Source organism: Pan troglodytes, chromosome 6 (assembly GCF_028858775.2).
Source record: "Pan troglodytes isolate AG18354 chromosome 6, NHGRI_mPanTro3-v2.0_pri, whole genome shotgun sequence".
Lineage (NCBI taxonomy): Eukaryota > Metazoa > Chordata > Mammalia > Primates > Hominidae > Pan > Pan troglodytes.
Window position 1 is genome coordinate 27,581,463 of NC_072404.2, and position 19,637 is coordinate 27,601,099.

The 19,637-nt window shown below is 37.9% G+C and overlaps 1 protein-coding gene across 1 annotated transcript in view; it reads left to right on the forward strand.

Moving 5' to 3' along the window:
- The window catches only part of DNAH11 (dynein axonemal heavy chain 11), a 363,428-nt gene that overhangs the window by 215,443 nt on the left and 128,348 nt on the right, over nucleotides 1-19,637 (forward strand). Inside the window, exon 55 of the mRNA XM_063815260.1 lies at nucleotides 12,662-12,823. Within this exon, the coding sequence (XP_063671330.1) occupies nucleotides 12,662-12,823 (162 nt within the window). The remainder of the gene's footprint in view (nucleotides 1-12,661; nucleotides 12,824-19,637) is intronic.

Sequence of the window (19,637 nt, forward strand, 5' to 3'; positions counted from 1 at the left end):
GAGTTTCACTCTTGTTGCCCAGGCTGGAATGCAATGGCATGATCTGAGCTCACTGCAGCCTCCGCCTCCTGGGTTCAAGCAATTCTCCTGCCTCAGCCTCCTGAGTAGCTGGGATTACAGGTGCCTGCCACCACACTTGGCTAATTTTTTGTATTTTTAGTAGAGACGGGGTTTCACCATGTTGGCCAGGCTGGTCTTGAACTCGTGGCCTCATGTCCACCCGCCTTGGCCTCCTAAAGTGCTGGGATTACAGGCATGAGCAAGATAATCTTTACTAGAAGCAGTCAGAACTCAAATTGAGCGACAGTAAGAGAAAACTCAACAGTTTCTTAAAGCCTCTCACAATATTAAGTCCAGACTGGCTCAGTGTTACCCTTAGAGGCCCTTTAGAAGAGATGCTTGTCTCATCTTTCCCTTCTGCCTGCTTTCATCGTGATGCCTCTTGCCTCCTGATCACAGGTGGGTGCAGTATGTTCATGTTTCAGGCAGGGGGAAGGAAGGGGAAGAGGACCTGGAGACTCTGTACCAGGAAACCTAAGCTCCTCCCCCAAACCCTAAGCCGATGTCTTACTGGCCGCAAATGCTTCCCATGCTGCCTCCGGCTACTAAGGAGTCTGAGGGAGTAAATATTTAATTTGGGGACATTGCCTTTATGAGTACAATTTGAAATGGATTTTGGAATAGTTTTAAAAAGGAGCAGTATCAGTCATTTCAGTGCCTATGTGCTTTCATGCTCTTTAAAACTTTTCTACCTCTGAAATATATTTTTTATTAAATATGGTAAAGTGTGAGCTGAGAGGTTTCAGGTTATTTTTCCCAAAAAGATGTCTTCTTGTCTAAACAACATGTATTTCTTCCTTACCAGCTTCAAATACCATCTTTAGTGTATGTCCAATAGCCATATTAATTGTGTCTGTTTCTAAATTCTCTGTTCTCTTTTCTTGTTAACTGTCTGCTACTGATTTCAGCATTGCACTCTAAATTAGTAAAGCTTTATCATTTATTTTCATTTCCAATTGCTCTTTCTTGTTAAGCTTTTTCTACTTATTCTCCTGTGTTTATATGTTTGGATAAGCATTAGCATCATTTTGTCAAATTCTAAACACACTCCATGTCAATTTTGATCGAAATCATGCTGAATGCTTATTTTATATTAGAATTTAATCTTCAGGGTACAATGTCTTTTATTGCTTTTATAGAAGGATTTCTTAAAGTTTTGTAATGGTGTATTATTTGTATATAGGAGAGCTGTTGATTTTTAACTTTATAAACAGCTACCTTACTGTCTCTCTTACAGTTTATAATAGTTGGTTGATATCATATAGCCTGCAGGTAAAGATATTTTGTCTCTCCTGTTATTCTGTTTTTCTGTTCTCCTCCCTCATTGCATTGGTAAGTATTACAGAACATTAAATAATTTTGATAATAGTAGGAATTCTGTCTTGATTCTTACTTTAATGGGGATGTGTCTAATGTTTCCCTGTTAGGTCTTATGTTGGCTTTTGATTGAGAATATGTATCTTGTCAAAGAAGTATCTACCTCGTAAATTCATTTTCAGGATCTATTGAGATAACGTGTATGTTTTTCTCCCTTGGACTTACTAATATTCATATAATACAGAATGATATACAGAAGTTTTACCTTTTTATATGTTTATATCCATCAGCCTTTTTCTTTGTTTCCTTTGGGTCTGTGTGTAGGCAGACCTTACTGAAACTGAGATCAGTTTTATATTCATCTCTATTGTTGTCTAATCTTTTTATGGTCTCATTTTTTATTTAACTCAATAGAAGATGGAATTTATTTTTGAGTTAGATGTGGATAATTTCCCCCCCCACCCCATCATCACAGGACTATTAATTGAATGACCTATCTCTTCCCTACTAAAATGAGTAGGAAGTTGTTTTTTTGTTTGTTTTTGTTTTGTGCTGTTTTGTTTTTAACATCAAGTAGAAATAGGATATCTCTGTCAGAAGGGATCCCACTTCTGATCCCCTTTGGCCTTGTCACTCAGTTTGATCCACCCTGTGGAAGGCTAATGGTCAGCACCATGACCTCTTTACCTTGAGGGAGAACTATTACGGTAAAAAATGGGCAGTCTTTTAGCCTGAAAATACCAGCTTCTTTCTTTTAATTTATGTATATTACCCCCACATCCTTGGAATTTTAAAGAATTCCAAATTGCTCTATGTTATTTTCAGATATCATGATATTCACCAGTGTGTACTAAAGACTCAGAATTTCTCCTTTGCATAAGTTCCAAGCCAGGCATCATGGAAAGCTTAATGTGTTACAGGGGGTTGGTGAACACACCTGGCAGGTCGAGCTAAATGATGTGAAGTTGCCACCCCATTACCCATGCTCACCACCCAAAGTCAGTTCCCACTTGGAATGCAGAGACAATGAGAACCTGTTGGCATGCAAAATGTGACCTCTGAATGCCAGAGGGCAGTTCCCATTAACAACCATCAGATGTGTGTCCTTGGATTGCCTCAAATAAGGCAATGAATAGCAATGCCAAATGCCTTCTCTCCTTCACATTTGTCTATATGCATCTTTTCCCACACAGTTCTCATCTTGCAGCTAGAATATAGAACTTTCATCTCCTCTCCAGTGGACCTTAGTTCACCCAATAACTTTTCTTTCTTACTTTCCTTCCTGGCCATATGATGCTGTAGGGCAAAGGACACTTGATTTATGTAGCAGCCCCTGATTCCATCCCAAGATTTTAGATATTTGCCTCATTATCTATCTAAGTATTATATATATATATATAGATAGATAGATAGATAGATAGATATCCATTTCTGATAATTTAAAAAATATATGCTCATTGTAGAGAATTTAAAAATACTAAACAATATAAAAAATATTTTTAAATTACCCTTAATAATATTGTCTGGAGATAACATATTGGTATCTTTCCTCTCAGTTTTCTATGTGCACATAAACATGAAGTATATATTCAGAAGTAAAAAATTTCTATTTACATCTCACGCAGTCTTCTTTAATTACCTTCCCATTTGTCTTTCTGATTAGAAGGCTCCCGTAGGAGGTAAAAATCAAATGATCAAGTATTTGGTGTATGGAATGAACTATTTAACTGAAATGTACTTTATTCTAAATAACTACTTGTACAAAATGCCCTTTATCCACTTATAGCTTTTTCCAAATTTCCTGTTGGTTTGCTGTAACTTCTTATTGTTGGTTATAGGAGCACTTTATATAATGGATGTTATTTATATGTCCAGAATGTTCTGGTTTTAGGTGTTTCCAGTTTTGATTTATCATAATTCTGCTAACTTTATGATAACCTCTTGTTTTACATTCATATTTATTAAAAATGTTAAATTTTTATTTTATGGCTTTCATGTGTTAAGGCTTTTTTAGGAAGCAATTTTTGCACTCCATGGTTCTAAAAAATATTATTCTGAATTTTCTTTAAATTAATTTATAATTTTTTTAATGTTCAGCCGTACAGTTTTGTGTAAATTATAAGATGGCTTTCCTACTGTTCCATCCCTGAATACCCTCAGCACCATTTATTATATAATCTCTCTTTTATCACTGATTTGAAATGATGTTTATCTCATATATTAAATGCCTAAATATATAAGATTCTATTTGGGGCTGTCTGTTATGTCCCATTAATTTGTTCCTGCATAATTGCCACACTGCATAATAAACACACATAATTGGTGTGTTTATTATAGCCCTATAGTATATTCTGGAATCTAGTAGAGCAAGATCACCTTCCTTTTCTACATTTACTTAGTTATTTGCACCTTTCATTTCCTGGATTAACTATGAAATCAGTTTGATGACTTTTAAAAAAATTCAATGAAAATTGAATTTTGGGGATAATGGATCTAATTACAATATTGAATATTTTTGTTCATTCACCTACACTGTTTTCCTTGTTATAATTTAAGGTTTTTTCTTGATAGTGTGAGTTCTTTCCCAAAACAAAGGATATTTTTCCAGATATCCTGTGATTTCTTACTCATTTTTATTCTGGCTGAACTTTAAAATCACTTTGCTAAATTCTGCTAATCCTGTTGGGAATTATTAGAATCGCCGAAAATTTGTTAATGAATGTGGGAAGAATTAGCATCTTTATAATAATTGACCTCTTCCGGGAATGTGGCACGTGTCTTCCTTTAGTCAAAGTGTCTTTAACTGAGCTTTGAAAAAGCAGCTAATTATCTTCAATTCATTTTACACATTTCTCATTAAGTTCTTTTCTCAATATTTTACAGCATTTTCCACTCCTGCCAAATTTCTAACTGATCATTGTGGACATAAAAGAAAGCCATTGGATGGAGGGAAGGAGGAATGGATGGATATTTAGTTATGTATTTTACCAACCAATTCAGTGCACACATTAATTCCACTAGCTTCTGCATTTTGTTCTTTAGAGTTTGCTGCATAGACAGATCATCTTTTAATTTTTAATCCTTTATAATAATCACCACTTTCCTATATCTTGGGACAGCCATACTTTCTGAACAACGTTTAAAACTTTTAAGTAACTATAGTGATCCTCTTTATTCATTTATTTATTTATGCAATGGGAATGCCATTAACTTTCCATCATTGAGTATGGGATGAAATGTTGGCCTGAGGTATTTTAAATATTATTTTTTTAGGAAAAGGTGTTGCAGTTTATCCTATCCGTTTTTATTTAAACCCCCTTCTTTTACCTTCTTTCTTCATCTTGGCCTGTTCTCCGACTATGGATTTCTATTATTTTCTTTCCTTCCAGACTTTTGAGAGTGCTATGCAAGTTTTTATTCCTTTCTTCAGGTTCTTATATTAAATCAACTTCGGAGGAATTATCTGCCTTTCAATCTGCAGGATGCTTTTCTATTTTTCTTGGTTTTGTAAAGTATTTCTTCCTCTGGCTCCACTTAGGTTTCTTTCCTCTTTGCACATAGAGACAGTAATTCACAGCTAAAGTTTGGCGACAGACAAGGTGGGTGATTTCCTCCTGGCTCACACAGCATCATGTGCAGGGACCTGAGAGTCTCAACAAAAAATGTCAAGCACCACTTGTATGCAAGCAACAGATTAACAGACATAAGCCAAAAAACTTAGTGGTAACACAAGTAAATTTTCAGGGTATGTTTCTCATTTTGTGTAAAAGCTCAACTACTCACCTGGCCAGTGGAAAATCAGATATCGCAGAACCTTATCCTTGCGAGATTGTAAAGTCGAGTCTCTTCAAACCTACCTCTGGCTGAGGAGCAGAACGTTTGGCTTCTTTCTCTTATGCAGATAGCCATTTCGACGGCTTCATCCATGAGAGAGGCACTCTTCACCCCTCCTGCAGCACATTCTGACACATGCACTAATGAGAAACAAGAAACACTCTAACAACTGGCTTGCCCAGCACTGGTTCCAGAGCTCTGTAAGTCTCTATGCTGCCAACTGTGTTTTGCTTTGCAGGACCACATCTCTCTGGATACAGTGCTCTAGTCTCTGTCCTCCCATTTTCTGTTATTATTTGACATAAGTAGAATGAAAAGAACTTTAGAGAAAGACAAAAGGTGCAACCTTGTACTCTGTATCTGAGGTTCACCCTCTTTGAGATTAGATAAAACAGCAGAACCTCAAAAGAATTAGGATACAAATATCAATGTTTTATTTTACCCAGAAAAGTTTTTTTTCAAACTGCTGTATATTTACTCATTCATTTAGTCATTCATCACTCAGCAAATATGTACTGAGTGCCCCTGATGTGCTGAGTCCTTGGAATGTGACAGGGAGCAAAGGCTAACCCAGCCACTGCCCACCTAGAGCCACCTCATTCAATCCAATAATCACACACAAAAAGTAAAATCACAACGATGTACTTGAGAGGTAAAGGTTATGTAAGATAACAGAAGACAGGGCAAGAAAGATATCACGAAAAAGTAATGATCAAGAAGAGAATTCCAAAGAGTGAGTAGAAGTCTTTCCATTATTTTATATTGTAAAAGAAAATTTTTACAGCAGAAATCCAGTGCTTAATCCCTTGAGTAAGAACATCACTGTACGTTGAATAGCCTTTGCATTTTGGAAAGCATGTCGTGCTTTTCTCATTTTGCTAGCATTCAGCTGTGGGGTTTGCTGGTAGAGTCTGAGGCCTGTTCTTGTAATGGTGCATGTGTATAGAGTTATCCCATTGCGTCAGCAGAAACAGCATCTACTCTAACAGAGCAGAGCTGATCAGAAGCCAGAAACTTGGCATGACACAATTCGAATACAGGCCTATCCAGAAGAAAGAAAAATAGGCATCTGATTTTCTTTAAAAACAAAACTTATATGTTGTTATGGAGCTAGAGACTGGCTTGGAACGCAGTCTGTGACCAGTGCAGGCCCTGGTGACAAGCATGGCAGCTGAGATGAGGGCTCTGCTTCCTGTCTTTCCCCTCAGGAATAGGTTTGCTCTTTGCTATCTATTGGGATTCCACACACAATTTTCTTCTTGAATAGGAGAGTTTTGTTCAGAAAAAGAAAGAAAAATTAACTAAAACTCCCTGATGTCAAACATTACCTCTAGCAAAAATCTATAATGTCCAATATTTACACAAGTCAAAGGTTATGGGAATGAGTTCATTGTGTGCTATCTAAAAGGGAAATAAATAAGAAAATGTATTGAGTGTGCACATGTTGAAGCTATTGGATCTTTTAAAAACAAATTGAAATTGAAAGGTAATTAGATGGGGTGGTAATACAGGAAGATATGAGGATGATGATAAAGTGACACCGAAGCAGTCAAACCTGGGAAGGTTTTCGGCACTAAACCTCCATTCCTGCGAGGGTTTCCTCAGGTTTAGACTTGATTATTCTTGAAAAATACTGAGGCTTTTGAGGATAAATGCAAACGTAAGTGATGGATGGAAGCTTCTGAAGTAAATATGTAGGAGGGTTACTACCATCTGAGAATAAACTCTATCAACTGCAAAAAAAATACAGAGTGACTGTAGCAATTCACATTTTCATTACCAGATGAAATGGACTGAGCCCTGTTAGTAATATACAAATAAATATGTACTTATGATGAGATCTTATCTAAAAGAAACGAAAACATATTACAAAGCACAGGGAAAAGTGGACTCCTGCAAATGAGTCATAACACCTGTGTGGGCAAAAGAAAAAAAGAACAGAAAATTCTATGGTATGAATTCCAAAAGCAAGTTCCTGACATCCAAATGTGAGAGCTGCAGGAAGTACATAGATGGCGATTTCTGGGTTTGCTTTTTACTTGTGAGAATTTGAGAAAAGAGCACAGCTGCCAGAGGCATTTTTAACTTTATTTTTTCACTGACTTTCTAATCCCACTGTTGGAAACTAACTTAAGCCGATTTGCTCACTTACAATTGTCAAGAACTTTTTGGTGGGGGTGGGAGGAGAAGGGAGGGTGTAGTTCAGTGAATTTAGGTACTTCGAGGTAGATGACATCTGTTGAGTGAGGGAGAGGGCTTTTTCCCCAAATGTCCCAACTCAAGGTATGCTTCCAAGAAAGGATGTCTCAGACTGAAGCCTCCTACAGAGAGTTGATTGGTGATAATAAGGAGACACACACACCAAGCCTTAAAACCTGCTCTATAAATGAGCTTAGTGTAATCCCAGCTCTGTTCTTTTGGGCACCCGACTTGCCCATCCTTGGAAGGTTTCTTTGGGGCACGTGTGGCAATATTTCCATGGAAGGATTCAGCTGACCTCGTAATCACATCAAAAGACTAGACTCTTAATAAGCAGTTTACCACATGACTGGTCAAGTTCCAAAATCCCAAGGGCCACTGCCCAAAATGTAATTACTGAGATACCTTGATACTTAGATTTTGAAATTTTGTTCATACGTTGGCAGAGCTATGCACACATTTTTGATGGGGGAGGTTTTGCTTCATATATCTTGAACACTACTTATTTCATCAGTGAAAAATCATGTCTACCATCCATGATGCTGCCTAACCAACCATTTATGTTGATGAGAGAAGTAGTTGGCTAAGAGCTTCTGGTAGCTGGATCTGCAGTGTGGGCTTCCATTAGAGTCCATGAAATGCTGGTTAGCCACCTTCCCATCAGTCTGTGTAGCCCTTATTGGTGTATTCCAGATATTAACCAACAGCTCCTAAGGTGTAAAATAAAATGACTATTCACATGCATATTATACTAGTAATTAAATTATAGACAATATAACACCCTTTTAAAATGATTTATTTTGTTTTTATTTCTTATAAGCCCTTTGCTATGTTAAGCTTTCATTAAATTATGGGAAATATAATGGGAAAATTATTTGGAATGATTTTTCCCTCACAGTAAAGTTCCTTGTGACAAATGGGGTTTACTTCAGTTTATCTATAAAGTTGTGTAACCTGTCTTAGAAAAGAGCAGAATAACCAACGGTTTCCAGACATTAGCATGGGTTTCTGGAAAAATCTCACATGACACCACTAGCAAGGAAAGCTGGATGGCAGGAGAAATTTTATCCTCAATTTTTAGCAAAACTAGAAATTATTGAGCAGTGAATTGGGTCAATAACTGCACTTCCAAGGCTAGTGTGACACTCTCCTTTCCCTTCAAAAGAATTACTAATGAACAAGTATATTTCTATAATTTAATTCCCAGAGTCTAGTTTAGCTGATAGAATTTAGATTACATCTAATTATTTATTTAAAATTCTCTAAAGTTTTCATCTTACTCTGTGTGTAGAGACCTAGATTCTGCGCGTATTTAACAAACTGCAAAAACATTGGAAAAGTCTATGTTTCATTTAAGTATTGCTGTAGACAATTTAAAACTATTAGGCTGTCACTGTGGGTGTCAGAATCACCTTAGAGTGTTTGCTGAAGGCACACATTGCTGAGTCCCACCCCCAGAGTTTCTGATTATTTATGTCTGGAGTTGGTCCAAGGATTTGCATTTCTAACCAGCTCCTAGACAGTTCTCTGACAACAACTGGTCTCCATGCCACCCTCCCAGGCCCACTCACAATATGAAATTTTACATAGTGTTGTGAGGATCCTTATTTAAGCAATAATACATAACATGGGAGAAAATATCTTCAATCATAAAATTGTAGAAAAGAATAATGGTTCTCTAAGTGACCATTCTGTATTATTTTTCAATAAATAATTAGTCCATTCTCACACTGCTGTAAAGAAATGCCTGAGACTGGATAATTTATAAAGGAAAGAGGTTTAATTGACTCACAGTTCCATATGGCTGGAGAGGCCTCAGGAAACTTATAATCATGGCAGAAGGGAAAGCAAGTACCTTCTTCAGATGGCCGCATCTGAAGTGCATGCAGGGGAAATGCCAGATGCTTATAAAACCATCATATCTCATGAGAACTCTCTATCATGAGAACAGCATGGGGGAAACCACCCCCATGCTCCAGTCGCCTCCCAGTTGGTCCCTCCCTCGACACATGAGGATTATGGGGATTTCAGCTCGAGATGAGATTTGGGTATGGACACAGAGGCAAACCATACCAATAATGAGGCCTTATCACTCAAGTAACTCAGAGAAAGCATTTTTGCCTGAGGTTGAACAACTATGGTTCAGATACAGTATTTTCTAACACATTCCTAAGATTGGATACTATGCCATTACAAGTGTGGAAATAAGTGTAGAAGTGATGGAAATATTTGGGATCTTGTCAAATAAAAGATGCTTTTTTTCCTCTGCCTTTGCTAACATTATGTGTAAATGACATTTCTAAAATTGGCACAAATGACAGATGAGTTGGGTGTGGGAAACCAACTTCTTGGGAAGAAAGGAGAAATATTCAAGTATAGGGGGAAAGCTGATAAGAAACCTAAAAATTGAGATATAAGTAAAAACTATGCATTTTAACTAAGGCTTGTTAAGTTAGCACATGAAATATTACAGCAATTATTTCGTTTGTAACTAGAATTTTACATAATGAGAAAATGATTACTCAGCTTATGCAACATTAAAAAATGTTAAACCACATGCAAAAAAATGAAATTGGACCTTGTCTTACAACCTATGGAAGAATCAACTCGAAATAAATTAAAGACTTAAATATAGGGGAAATCTTCAGAAGATTCATCTTGGCAATGATTTCTTTGACATGACACCAAAAGCCAAGGAAACAAAAGCAAAAACAGACAAGTGTACTACATCAAACTAAAAAGCTTCTATACAGCAAAGGAAATGATCAACAGAATGAAAGACAACCTATGTGAAATGGGAGAAAATATTTGCCAACTGTATATTTGATAAGGAATTAATTAATTAATTCACGTTTTAAAATCTGATTTTAAAATGGGCAAAGGACTTACGCAGACATTTCTGTAAAGAAGACATACAAGGCCAGATGCGGTGGCTCACGCCTGTAATCCCAGCACTTTGAGATGCTGAGGCAGGTGGATCACGAGGTCAGGAGTTTGAGACCAGCCTGGCCAACATGGTAAAACCCTGTCTCTACTAAAAATACAAAAATTAGCCTGGCATGGTGGCAAGCGCCTGTAGTCCCAGCTACTCAGGAGCCTGAGGCAGGAGAATCACTTGAACCCAGGAGGCAGAGGTTGCAGCGAGCCGAGATTGTGCCACTGCACTCCAGCCCGGGCAACAGAGCAAGACTGTCTCAAAAAAAAAAAAAAAAAAAAAAAAGACGTACAAATGTCCAACAGGTATAGGAAAAGATACACAACATCACTAATCAGGGAAATGCAAATCAAAACCACAATGAAGCATCACCTCACATAGGTTAGGATAGTCATTATTTAAAAAAGCAAAAGCAGAAAATAATTGTTGGTGAAGCTGTGGAGAAATTGGAACCCTTGTACACTATTGGTGGGAATGTAAAATGCTGCAACTACTATGGAAAACAGTATGGTGGTTCCTCAAAAAATTGAAAACAGAATTGCCATAAGATCCAGCAATCCCTCTTCTAGGTATATAGCCAAGGACATTGAAACCAGGATCTTGAAGAGATATCTACACTTTCATGTTCACTGCAGCGTTATTCACGATAGCTGAGATATGCAAGCAACTAAAATGTCCATCAACAGGCAACTAGATAATGTGCTATATATACATATATATATATACACACACAATGGAATATTTTCATCTATAAAACAAAATCCTGTCATATGTCAACATGGATGAACCTTGAGGACATCATGCTAAGTGAAATAAGCCAGTCACAGAAGGACAATTACTATGTGATTCTGCTTATGTGCAGTATTGAGAGTAGTCAAACTCCTAGAAACAGAAAGTAGAATGGTGGTTACCAGGAGCTGGAGGGAGGGGAAATAGAGAGTTTCCATTCAATGGGTGTAGAGTTTCAGTCATGCAAGGTGAAAAAGTTCTAGAGATCTGCTGCACAGCGCTGGACTTACAGTTAACAATCCTGTATCGTACACTTAAAAATGTAAGAGGGTAGATCTCATGTTTTTTGACACAATAAAATAAAACATTTTGATCTTAATATTTATATAGCTGGAATTGTTGAATACACATGGCATATAAAATAAACAAAACACTTGTTAAATGAGATATGGGTGCACGTATGCTGGAATTTTTTATGACATGGATTTTTTAAATGCTATAGGTAAAAAAATCACATCCTTTGAAAAATGATTTCATCAATTGCCTGATCTCAAAGTGTTAGAGACTTAGAGGCAGCCACAAAGCTTGATATCATCAGGTCTGAGCCATTTCTAGAGAAGAGGAAACCAAGATTCTCCCTCTTAGACCTTACCCTGATTGACAGTTCTCTTCCCAGTGTCCTCACGTACACAGGGACTTGAGAATAAAAGCAGAGAAGGAAAGGATGCTCACTGAACACCTCCTTTGTTTTAGCACTTTATACAGGGTGTCTCTGATGAACCCTCTGAAGCACACGGGAGCTGACCAGGTGCTCCTCTCACTGAGTTTCTGTGACCCACTGTCATAGCCAGGTGTCACAGCCACCCTCAGGACTCCGACAGAATCCCTTGTGTCCCTAAAAAAAGTACGGAAGTATATTTAGATTTAAAGTAACTTTTAAATCATTACATAGCTACACAAAACTTTAGATTTACAGCCGAAACTTAAAAAATTCTCAGCAGGAGAATGTTTAAACTGATTTTTTTTCTTAAAGACCAGTGTGATAGTATAAACAGGATTTTTAATTCCTTTAAAAATCTGAAGTGGAAGCTCAAGTAGATGTATTTCATTTTAAATGGAAACACAAACATTAAAGATGATAAGACATTGTTTGTTTTTAAAGTGTATTATGCAGCTTTATGGAACCTGATGAATTACGAAACGGAAGAAACAGAAGATGAAAACACTGGTATTATTGTATCATGGTGATTTCTTCTTAATTTTTATTTTTATTATAATGTTACTTGTGTAATATAAATGAATAAAATTTTCCCCTATTAATGATAACCAAAAATGTTTAAGCAAAGAGAGACAAGTTTTAAGGAAAGTACACAGCAGTGTTCCTGTGTGTCCATTGGAGCAGCCTCTTTGGACAGGTTTCTACTTTGATTAGTAAGGAGGTTAATGTTGCTGTCCACTCTCTAGGGCTTTAGGGTAGTTTAATGTCACAGTTGGCTGCATTCCTTTCTCTCATTGTCTAAGATTGCAATGTAATTCTCTGCTCATTCATCACCCGCCTGTTTCTGCCTTGCCCCCATGTCTCCACAGATCATTTTGTGTTTCTCTCCAGTTGGTCACACGCTGAGAGTTAGAGCTCGGAAGTTCCCAGCCATAGTTAACTGCACGGCTATTGATTGGTTTCATGCGTGGCCGCAGGAGGCTCTGGTCTCCGTCAGCAGGAGGTTCATTGAGGAAACCAAGGGAATTGAGGTATGCCGTGTCAGCCTGTGTCACACACACACACACACACACACACACACACACACACACACACACTGAAAATCCGCAGTAGATAAGTGCTTTCCACAGTACATCTCCTATCAGAAAGCTATCCTGATTTGTTTAGGATGATAAACTTATCTGTTAGTTTACATTCTAAGGAATATGATGGCTGACCTTTTTTCCGCCATACGTACTGAAGAGGATGTGCACACGTGTGTGAACACGGGCACGCACACAGCACTTGAGTATGTTCTCACTCATGCACTGACTCACTGGAAGCCCGGGATCATTACTTCCTTGAATCATAATGGGGCTTACTGATTATAAATCCTTTAAGTCCAAACTGAAAGCCCAAACAGAAATGTAGTCACCGTAGCCACGCACTGCTTGCTTCTTAACCAAGTAAGGCAATGAATTGTGGTTATTCTCATAGTAGCAATAGTTGAAAAATCAGCCCCTGTATCCCATAACCACTAAGTCAAATAATATATCTACTTACTGTTTTACAGATTTATGTTTTATGGGTTATATTTGTCATTTCTTCATGATGACAAATTTAAACTTTAAAATCAAATTTAAAATTCCATGGCATTTTAAAATGGTTGTACAAAACAAAACAACAAAAGCTTCAAGCATTCAGATTCAGAGGGAAAAAGGATGTAGATATGAGGTTATGATTTAGATTTCCTGGAGATGAAGTTTTATTCGTGTCTAGTGCCTTTCTGGTTACATAGCTTGGAAAAGTGATTGTGGACATTTCCCAGGGAGCTTTGTCTTCTCATTCCATTGAGTGATAAGGTGAAAGGTTCCTAGAATAGGTCAGACACTGAAAGTGACTCTCAGAGGCAAACACAGAACTGGAGATATGTGAGGAATGATGTCTGTTTCTAGTTGAAAGATTATCATGAACAGGTACAACCCATTGTAGCCCCACCCTTACTCCAAAAGGCATAACTGCCACCTTTCCAAAGCAATCCTTTTACATTTTGTTGTATATTGTATCGTTCAGCGGCCATATGGTTAAAAATCTGGTCATATTTACATATTTAATTGTTTGTATGCAGCTAGCTTTATTGTTCATAATATGATTTTCCTTTGCTTCTACAAAAAAAAAAAAAGCAGCTATAGAGGTAAGTACACATGCAAGTATTCACCAACACCTACAGAATTTTGTGGAGGGAGACCTGTTCTCCTTTAGTCTTTTCCTGAAATGTTTATTAATCTAATTATTTGGTGCTGGATTGCTAGGGAAGAGCTGTCAAGCAACGTCTAACTTGGAAGATATATATATGGTAGAGGCCTCAGGATATTCAACTACCTCCCCTCTCCTTCTCTCCTCTACACTTGCACTTAAAACATTTCCACAAATAAATGAAAATAAGAAATGATCTCTTCTAAAGTCTGCCAGAAACATTCTGTACTCTAACATCTGGAAAATCATTCAATGTGACAAATAATTGTCATAAATATTAACACAAATTTCGTATGCGATTGCCAGGTCTGCTGCATTTCTGGAATTTTCTAGGGCATCATTTTATCTTGTGATAGTTACAAGAAGGGTTCAAAATGCTGCTTTATTAAAGGGAGAGAGTCAGTATGTATCTTCTGATAGCAAAGTTGTGTTTCATCAGGCTGGTTTGGTAAGGAAGAGAAAGGGGCCAGAGCACTTTGTTTCTGCTTGTTACTTTGTCAAATGGTAGGAAATTAGAGCTAGTAGCATGGTTTAAGTTGGCATTTGGCACAGTGCTTTTTCAGTTTCTTCCCTTTGCTGCTCTGTGCAGGCTTTTTCCTGTCCAGGTGGGTGCCGCTTTGAAAACAGCTAAAGGAGTTTGATATGCCAGTGACCGTTGACATCTGCTGGATGAGGCAGGACTTGCATCGTGTTAAGTCCAGAGGGCTCCTGTCAGGTGCTAAGCTGGATCTGATGGTGTCATAACGCCTCCTATAGGATGCTGAGCGCCAAATAGGAATTTTAAAAACACTTTACCATTTCTGTTGAACTGAATTGTGCCTCAAAACAAATGAGTCAGATGATTTCATTTCAGTGCAAGCTGCTTATTTAACTTTCCCACCTTCCTAATTTGTTGCGCAGGAGCAATAATTATAATTCAGAGTACAAGGTGTCCATGGTCATCTAAAAACGTGTGGTGTCTTTTCTGTAGAGGTCAAAAACAGCTTTTAAGTTTTTTGAATGAGCACTAATTTGATCACTTTCTTAGTTTTAATTTCCTTTTTTAAGACTGAAAGTTATCAGCATAATTTAGGCACTTCTTAATTATTGACCTCATTTGCTGAGTGTAAGGTACTTACACAAGGTGACCCCCTTTGGCCACAGAGAAAGGAGTCGTTAAAGGCAAGCAGTTTTGTGTGTGTTGACGTGTAATTTTCCATCAGTACACACTCAGCACCCAGGGGTACGGGTTGACTGCATCTAAATTAATGTTTGTGCTATTTTTCTGTTACCTAATATTGAACTAAATGACAGCTGACAAATAATGACCAAAACAGTTTGACGCTTAAGTATTTATCTGAAGACTTTGTGTCAACACACACTACCTCTCCAAGGAGATTTTGAAATGGAGACGGGAGGAGGTGTGTAAGGAGGGAGAGAAGGAAAAGCCACCTGGGTAAACCTGGGAACAGTGTTGGAAAGGCTGTGAGAAGCTCGTTGGAGAGAGAACTGGGTGAAGACCTTAGTGATTAGTACATGGTTTCTACAACGAAAAATCAAGAGAAGCTGCGGTGTTGAAAAACAAGTGATGTTTTTGCTTTTCAAGGTAAAATGAATCATAGACATCTTTGAAAGCAGAGCCAGATGAAAGGAGAAGTTACTGAATGGAAATGAAACAGTGAGCTGTCTGGTGAAGGAGTGAGATGTTTGTTGGATGGTGTAGAGTAGATCTGAGCAAGGTGAAAGAGGTCATCTTTGGGGGCATGTTGACCAACCGATGAGTTAAAATCCTCTGTCTTTATGTGGTGCCACTTAAAAGTAATGACACAAACTCTGTATCATCAGCTTTTTCAGGGAAAAGCAGTTATTCCCCCATGCAACCACCTGTTCAATTGTTGCAGTTTGGTAGCTTGTGAAGGACATATTTTACTACTGTTTTCCACAACTGATGGTGAGAAAGTCCACTGTAAGAGGAAAGTTATTTTACTGCTATATTTAAAGACTTGTTTCCCCAATGGTCTGTAAATTCATTTTTAAAATGGTATGCCAAACACAAAGGGTATAAGACAACATTTTGTCAGTGATAGCTATCTTAGCAGAGTTTCTATCATATTAATGACTTTAAGCACAGTACTTTATTTGAAATATAAATTAGGGTATACATATGTAACTAACCTGCACATTGTGCACATGTAGCCTAAAACTTAAAGTATAATAATTTAAAAAAAGAAATATAAATTAGGATTATTCAATATGAATAAAAAGTAGAAAGATAACCTTATGCAGTAGAAATCGTGTGAATTTGAGGAAAATAATCCTCTTTCTAAGGAATATTGAAGCCATTTAAAAATATTAAGACAAATATAAATGCAACCAAATTTATCTTGATTCTGCTTAAGTCTTATACTGGCTTAAGCATATCTTCAGATGGCTGACGAAAGACACAAGTAGTTGTAAACATCCTTCCCCATTCTTCAAGCCTCGACCTCATAAATAGGGTCCAGACTTTGTAGCTGCCTAGGAATCTGGACATGAATATTCAGCTGAAGGTGTAATTGACTTAAATGGAGCTGTCCCTATAAGTTTGTAGTTTTGTGGCTTTTCTCTAGGTGCTGACCTTACCAGAAGCAGCCACACCATTCACACCATCTCCTGTTCTGTCTTCTTGCTATAAAAGAGGTAGCTGGATTTCTTTTTTATTCTTTGTTTTTTTTTTTTTTTTTTTTCTTTTTTTGAGAGGGAGTCTCACTCTGTCACCCAGGCTGGAGTGCAGTGGCATGATCTCGGCTCACTGCAACTTCCGCCTCTCGGGTTCAAGTGATTCTCCTGCCTCAGCCTCCTGAGTAGCTGGGACCACAGGTGCACACCACCACGCCCTGCTAATTTTTGTATTTTTAGTAGAGACAGGGTTTCACCATGTTGCCCAGGCTGGTCTCAAACTCTTGACCTCAGGTGATCTGCCTGCCTCTGCCTCCCAAAGTGCTAGATTACAGGCATGAGCCACTGCATCCGGCCTGGATTTCATTTTTCCTCCACTCCTCCTGAGTCTTCAATTGCTTCTTTGTTTCAACTTTCTGGCAGAGACCATTGAAGATACCTTTTTCAATGACTGCAAACTCATCTAGGAAATTGTTGGCTTCTGCTGGACTTTGTCTTGCCTCTGACCAATAGTTGAGCTCCAGAATTAAAGGCAAGATACAAAAAGCATAAGCAAATAACAAAATAATGCACTTACCAGACAACTCAAAACAAAAAAACAGCATACGATTTAGAAAACTGTGCTTGGTGCTACACTTAACACTTGTTGCTGCCCTGTGTAATGGTAGTAATCTTACTGCAACTGCTGTTGGTGCTACTGCTACCATAGTAGCAGAACTGATACAGGTTGAGTATCCCTTACCCAAAATACTTGATACCAGAAATATTTTGGGTTTCAGATTCTTTTTTGATTTTGGAATATTTGCATTTACATAATGAGATATCATGGGGATGGGACCCAAATCTAAACACAAAATTCATTTTTGTTTTATATACTCCTTATGCACATAGTGCAAAGGTAATTTTATATAAGATTTTGAAGAATTTTGTGCGTGAAACTAAGTTTTGACTGTGACCCATTACATGAGGTCATATGTGGAATTTTCCACCTGTGGTGTTAAATTCACACTCAAAGAGTTTTGGCTTTTGGAGCATTTCAGATTTTCAATTTTCAGATTAGGGATGCTCAACCAGTTCCTGCTGTGAATTTGCATTGCCTACCACCTCTCATCACCAGCCCCATGAGGAGGGACCAGTAGTTTCCCCTGGGATGGAGGCCCAAGAGTAAATAATGCCACTGGTAAGGGGTACATCTGCAGTTTGACACCAGAGCCCATAGTCTTAAATCCTTCTTTTGACTATTGCATGAATGTTTGACTATTGGGAAAGAAGTAAAAGAAGAAAGGAAACAGAATTTTTAAAGGAGCAATTTTGTGGGCAGGAAGAAGTACAGGAGGGTATGCAGTATCTTACCAGATTTTTCAGAACTGGAAGTCTAGCCCAGGTCCTAGGATTCAAACCCTTTGTCCCTGGCTCCCTCCGGAATCTTCTTCTCAGAGCAAAACAGCACTGTGAAGAGCTTAGGACAAGTGTTAAAATGCAACACTGCCCATTTTATGCATTGTAAGTTTTCTTTCTTTAATAAGCCACCATGCAACCACAAATATCTTATTAATATATTCTTCTACCAGCCCTAAAAGGAGCAAAAAGATCAAATAGATTGTGTAGCACATCAGTTTGACATATTTAAAATTTAACACAGAAATAATTTCTGAGAAAAATGTTCAAGACTTACTGTAGGTATATGGCATTTAATGTGACAAAATTGTCCTAAGTTACACTTCAAAAAGAGAGAAAATAGATTCTTTCACCTGCCCCTTTCTGTTTTGCCCTTCCTCCCTCCCCCCCTTGAATACAGTGCTCTTGAATGCCCAAATTTAGTATTACAGACCAATGTAGTCATCTTTGCTGGTCTTGGGAAGGTATAAAATCCTAAATTGATTTAGTGCTGACCTCTGGGTATTGGTTTATATTCAACTCTGCTGTTTGTCATTTTCAAGAGGAATATACTGGGCACTTGCTTGAAGTGCCAGGTGGCTGGAGTACTTGGTGTGGCAGAGACTACTCCTTCCCGAGAACTGTCACACCAAATAGCAGAGATCTGTTTATGTTTTTGTGTTTACAGTGAGCCAACTGAGAGAGTAGAAATTAAACACGTTTTCTTAATGTGAGGGAAAGCAGTTTCATCTTTGCATTTGATTATGCGTTGGAGACAGCATCGTTTTCCAGAGCATCTTAGTGGGGAAACCTTGAGTTTATAACCATTCGATACTGGCACTCTGCTTATTTTTATTTTTGCCATCATCATGATTAGCTGCTAAATGACTATAAATGGTTTTCAACTGGTTTTTATTAAGAGGCCAAATCTAGCAGGAATGATATTCTCCCCTCACGTCTCTCAAAGTGAAAAATACAGCATTGCGTAGCCCTCGCTGCGGCAGCACCAGCAGCAACTCCTCTCAATTCTCCCCCAACGCCCCCCACACAAAAAAAATAAAATAAAATAACTGGAGATAAATGAATGGCAGAATAAATAATTTATGCTAATGAAATTACTGCAATTAGTAGTTCTACAATGACCCTTTTAAAAGCCACAGCTGTTAATGTCAGGAAGTGCTGTCACTACTGACCTTATCATAAGAGAAAGTGACAAATTGAGAATGCAGGGAAGACCAGTCATCAAAGAGGTCTGTTCTGGAACGATTAGAGTTTTCTGAAAAACAGTGTGAATTACAACCAGCTGCTCCCTGGCTCAGCGAGTCTCCCATGCTGTGCCATTTTGTTAAGCCTGATAACAATAGTTATTTTGCCCCATTGAGACAAGTTGTCTCGGGCCACTTTCAGCTCTACCGGAAACCACTTCTTCCATCCCCGATTTACAAATGAAACTGTTGTTAAAGAGAGCTTTCAGCGCCTCCAAGGAGCCTCCTCATAAGGATCATGGTTGGGCAGAGGCCAGAGTGTTTTTTTTTTTTTCTTCTTTCTTTCTTTTTTTTTTTTCCTTCCTGTAAGGAGGTTACACTTGGCTGAGGA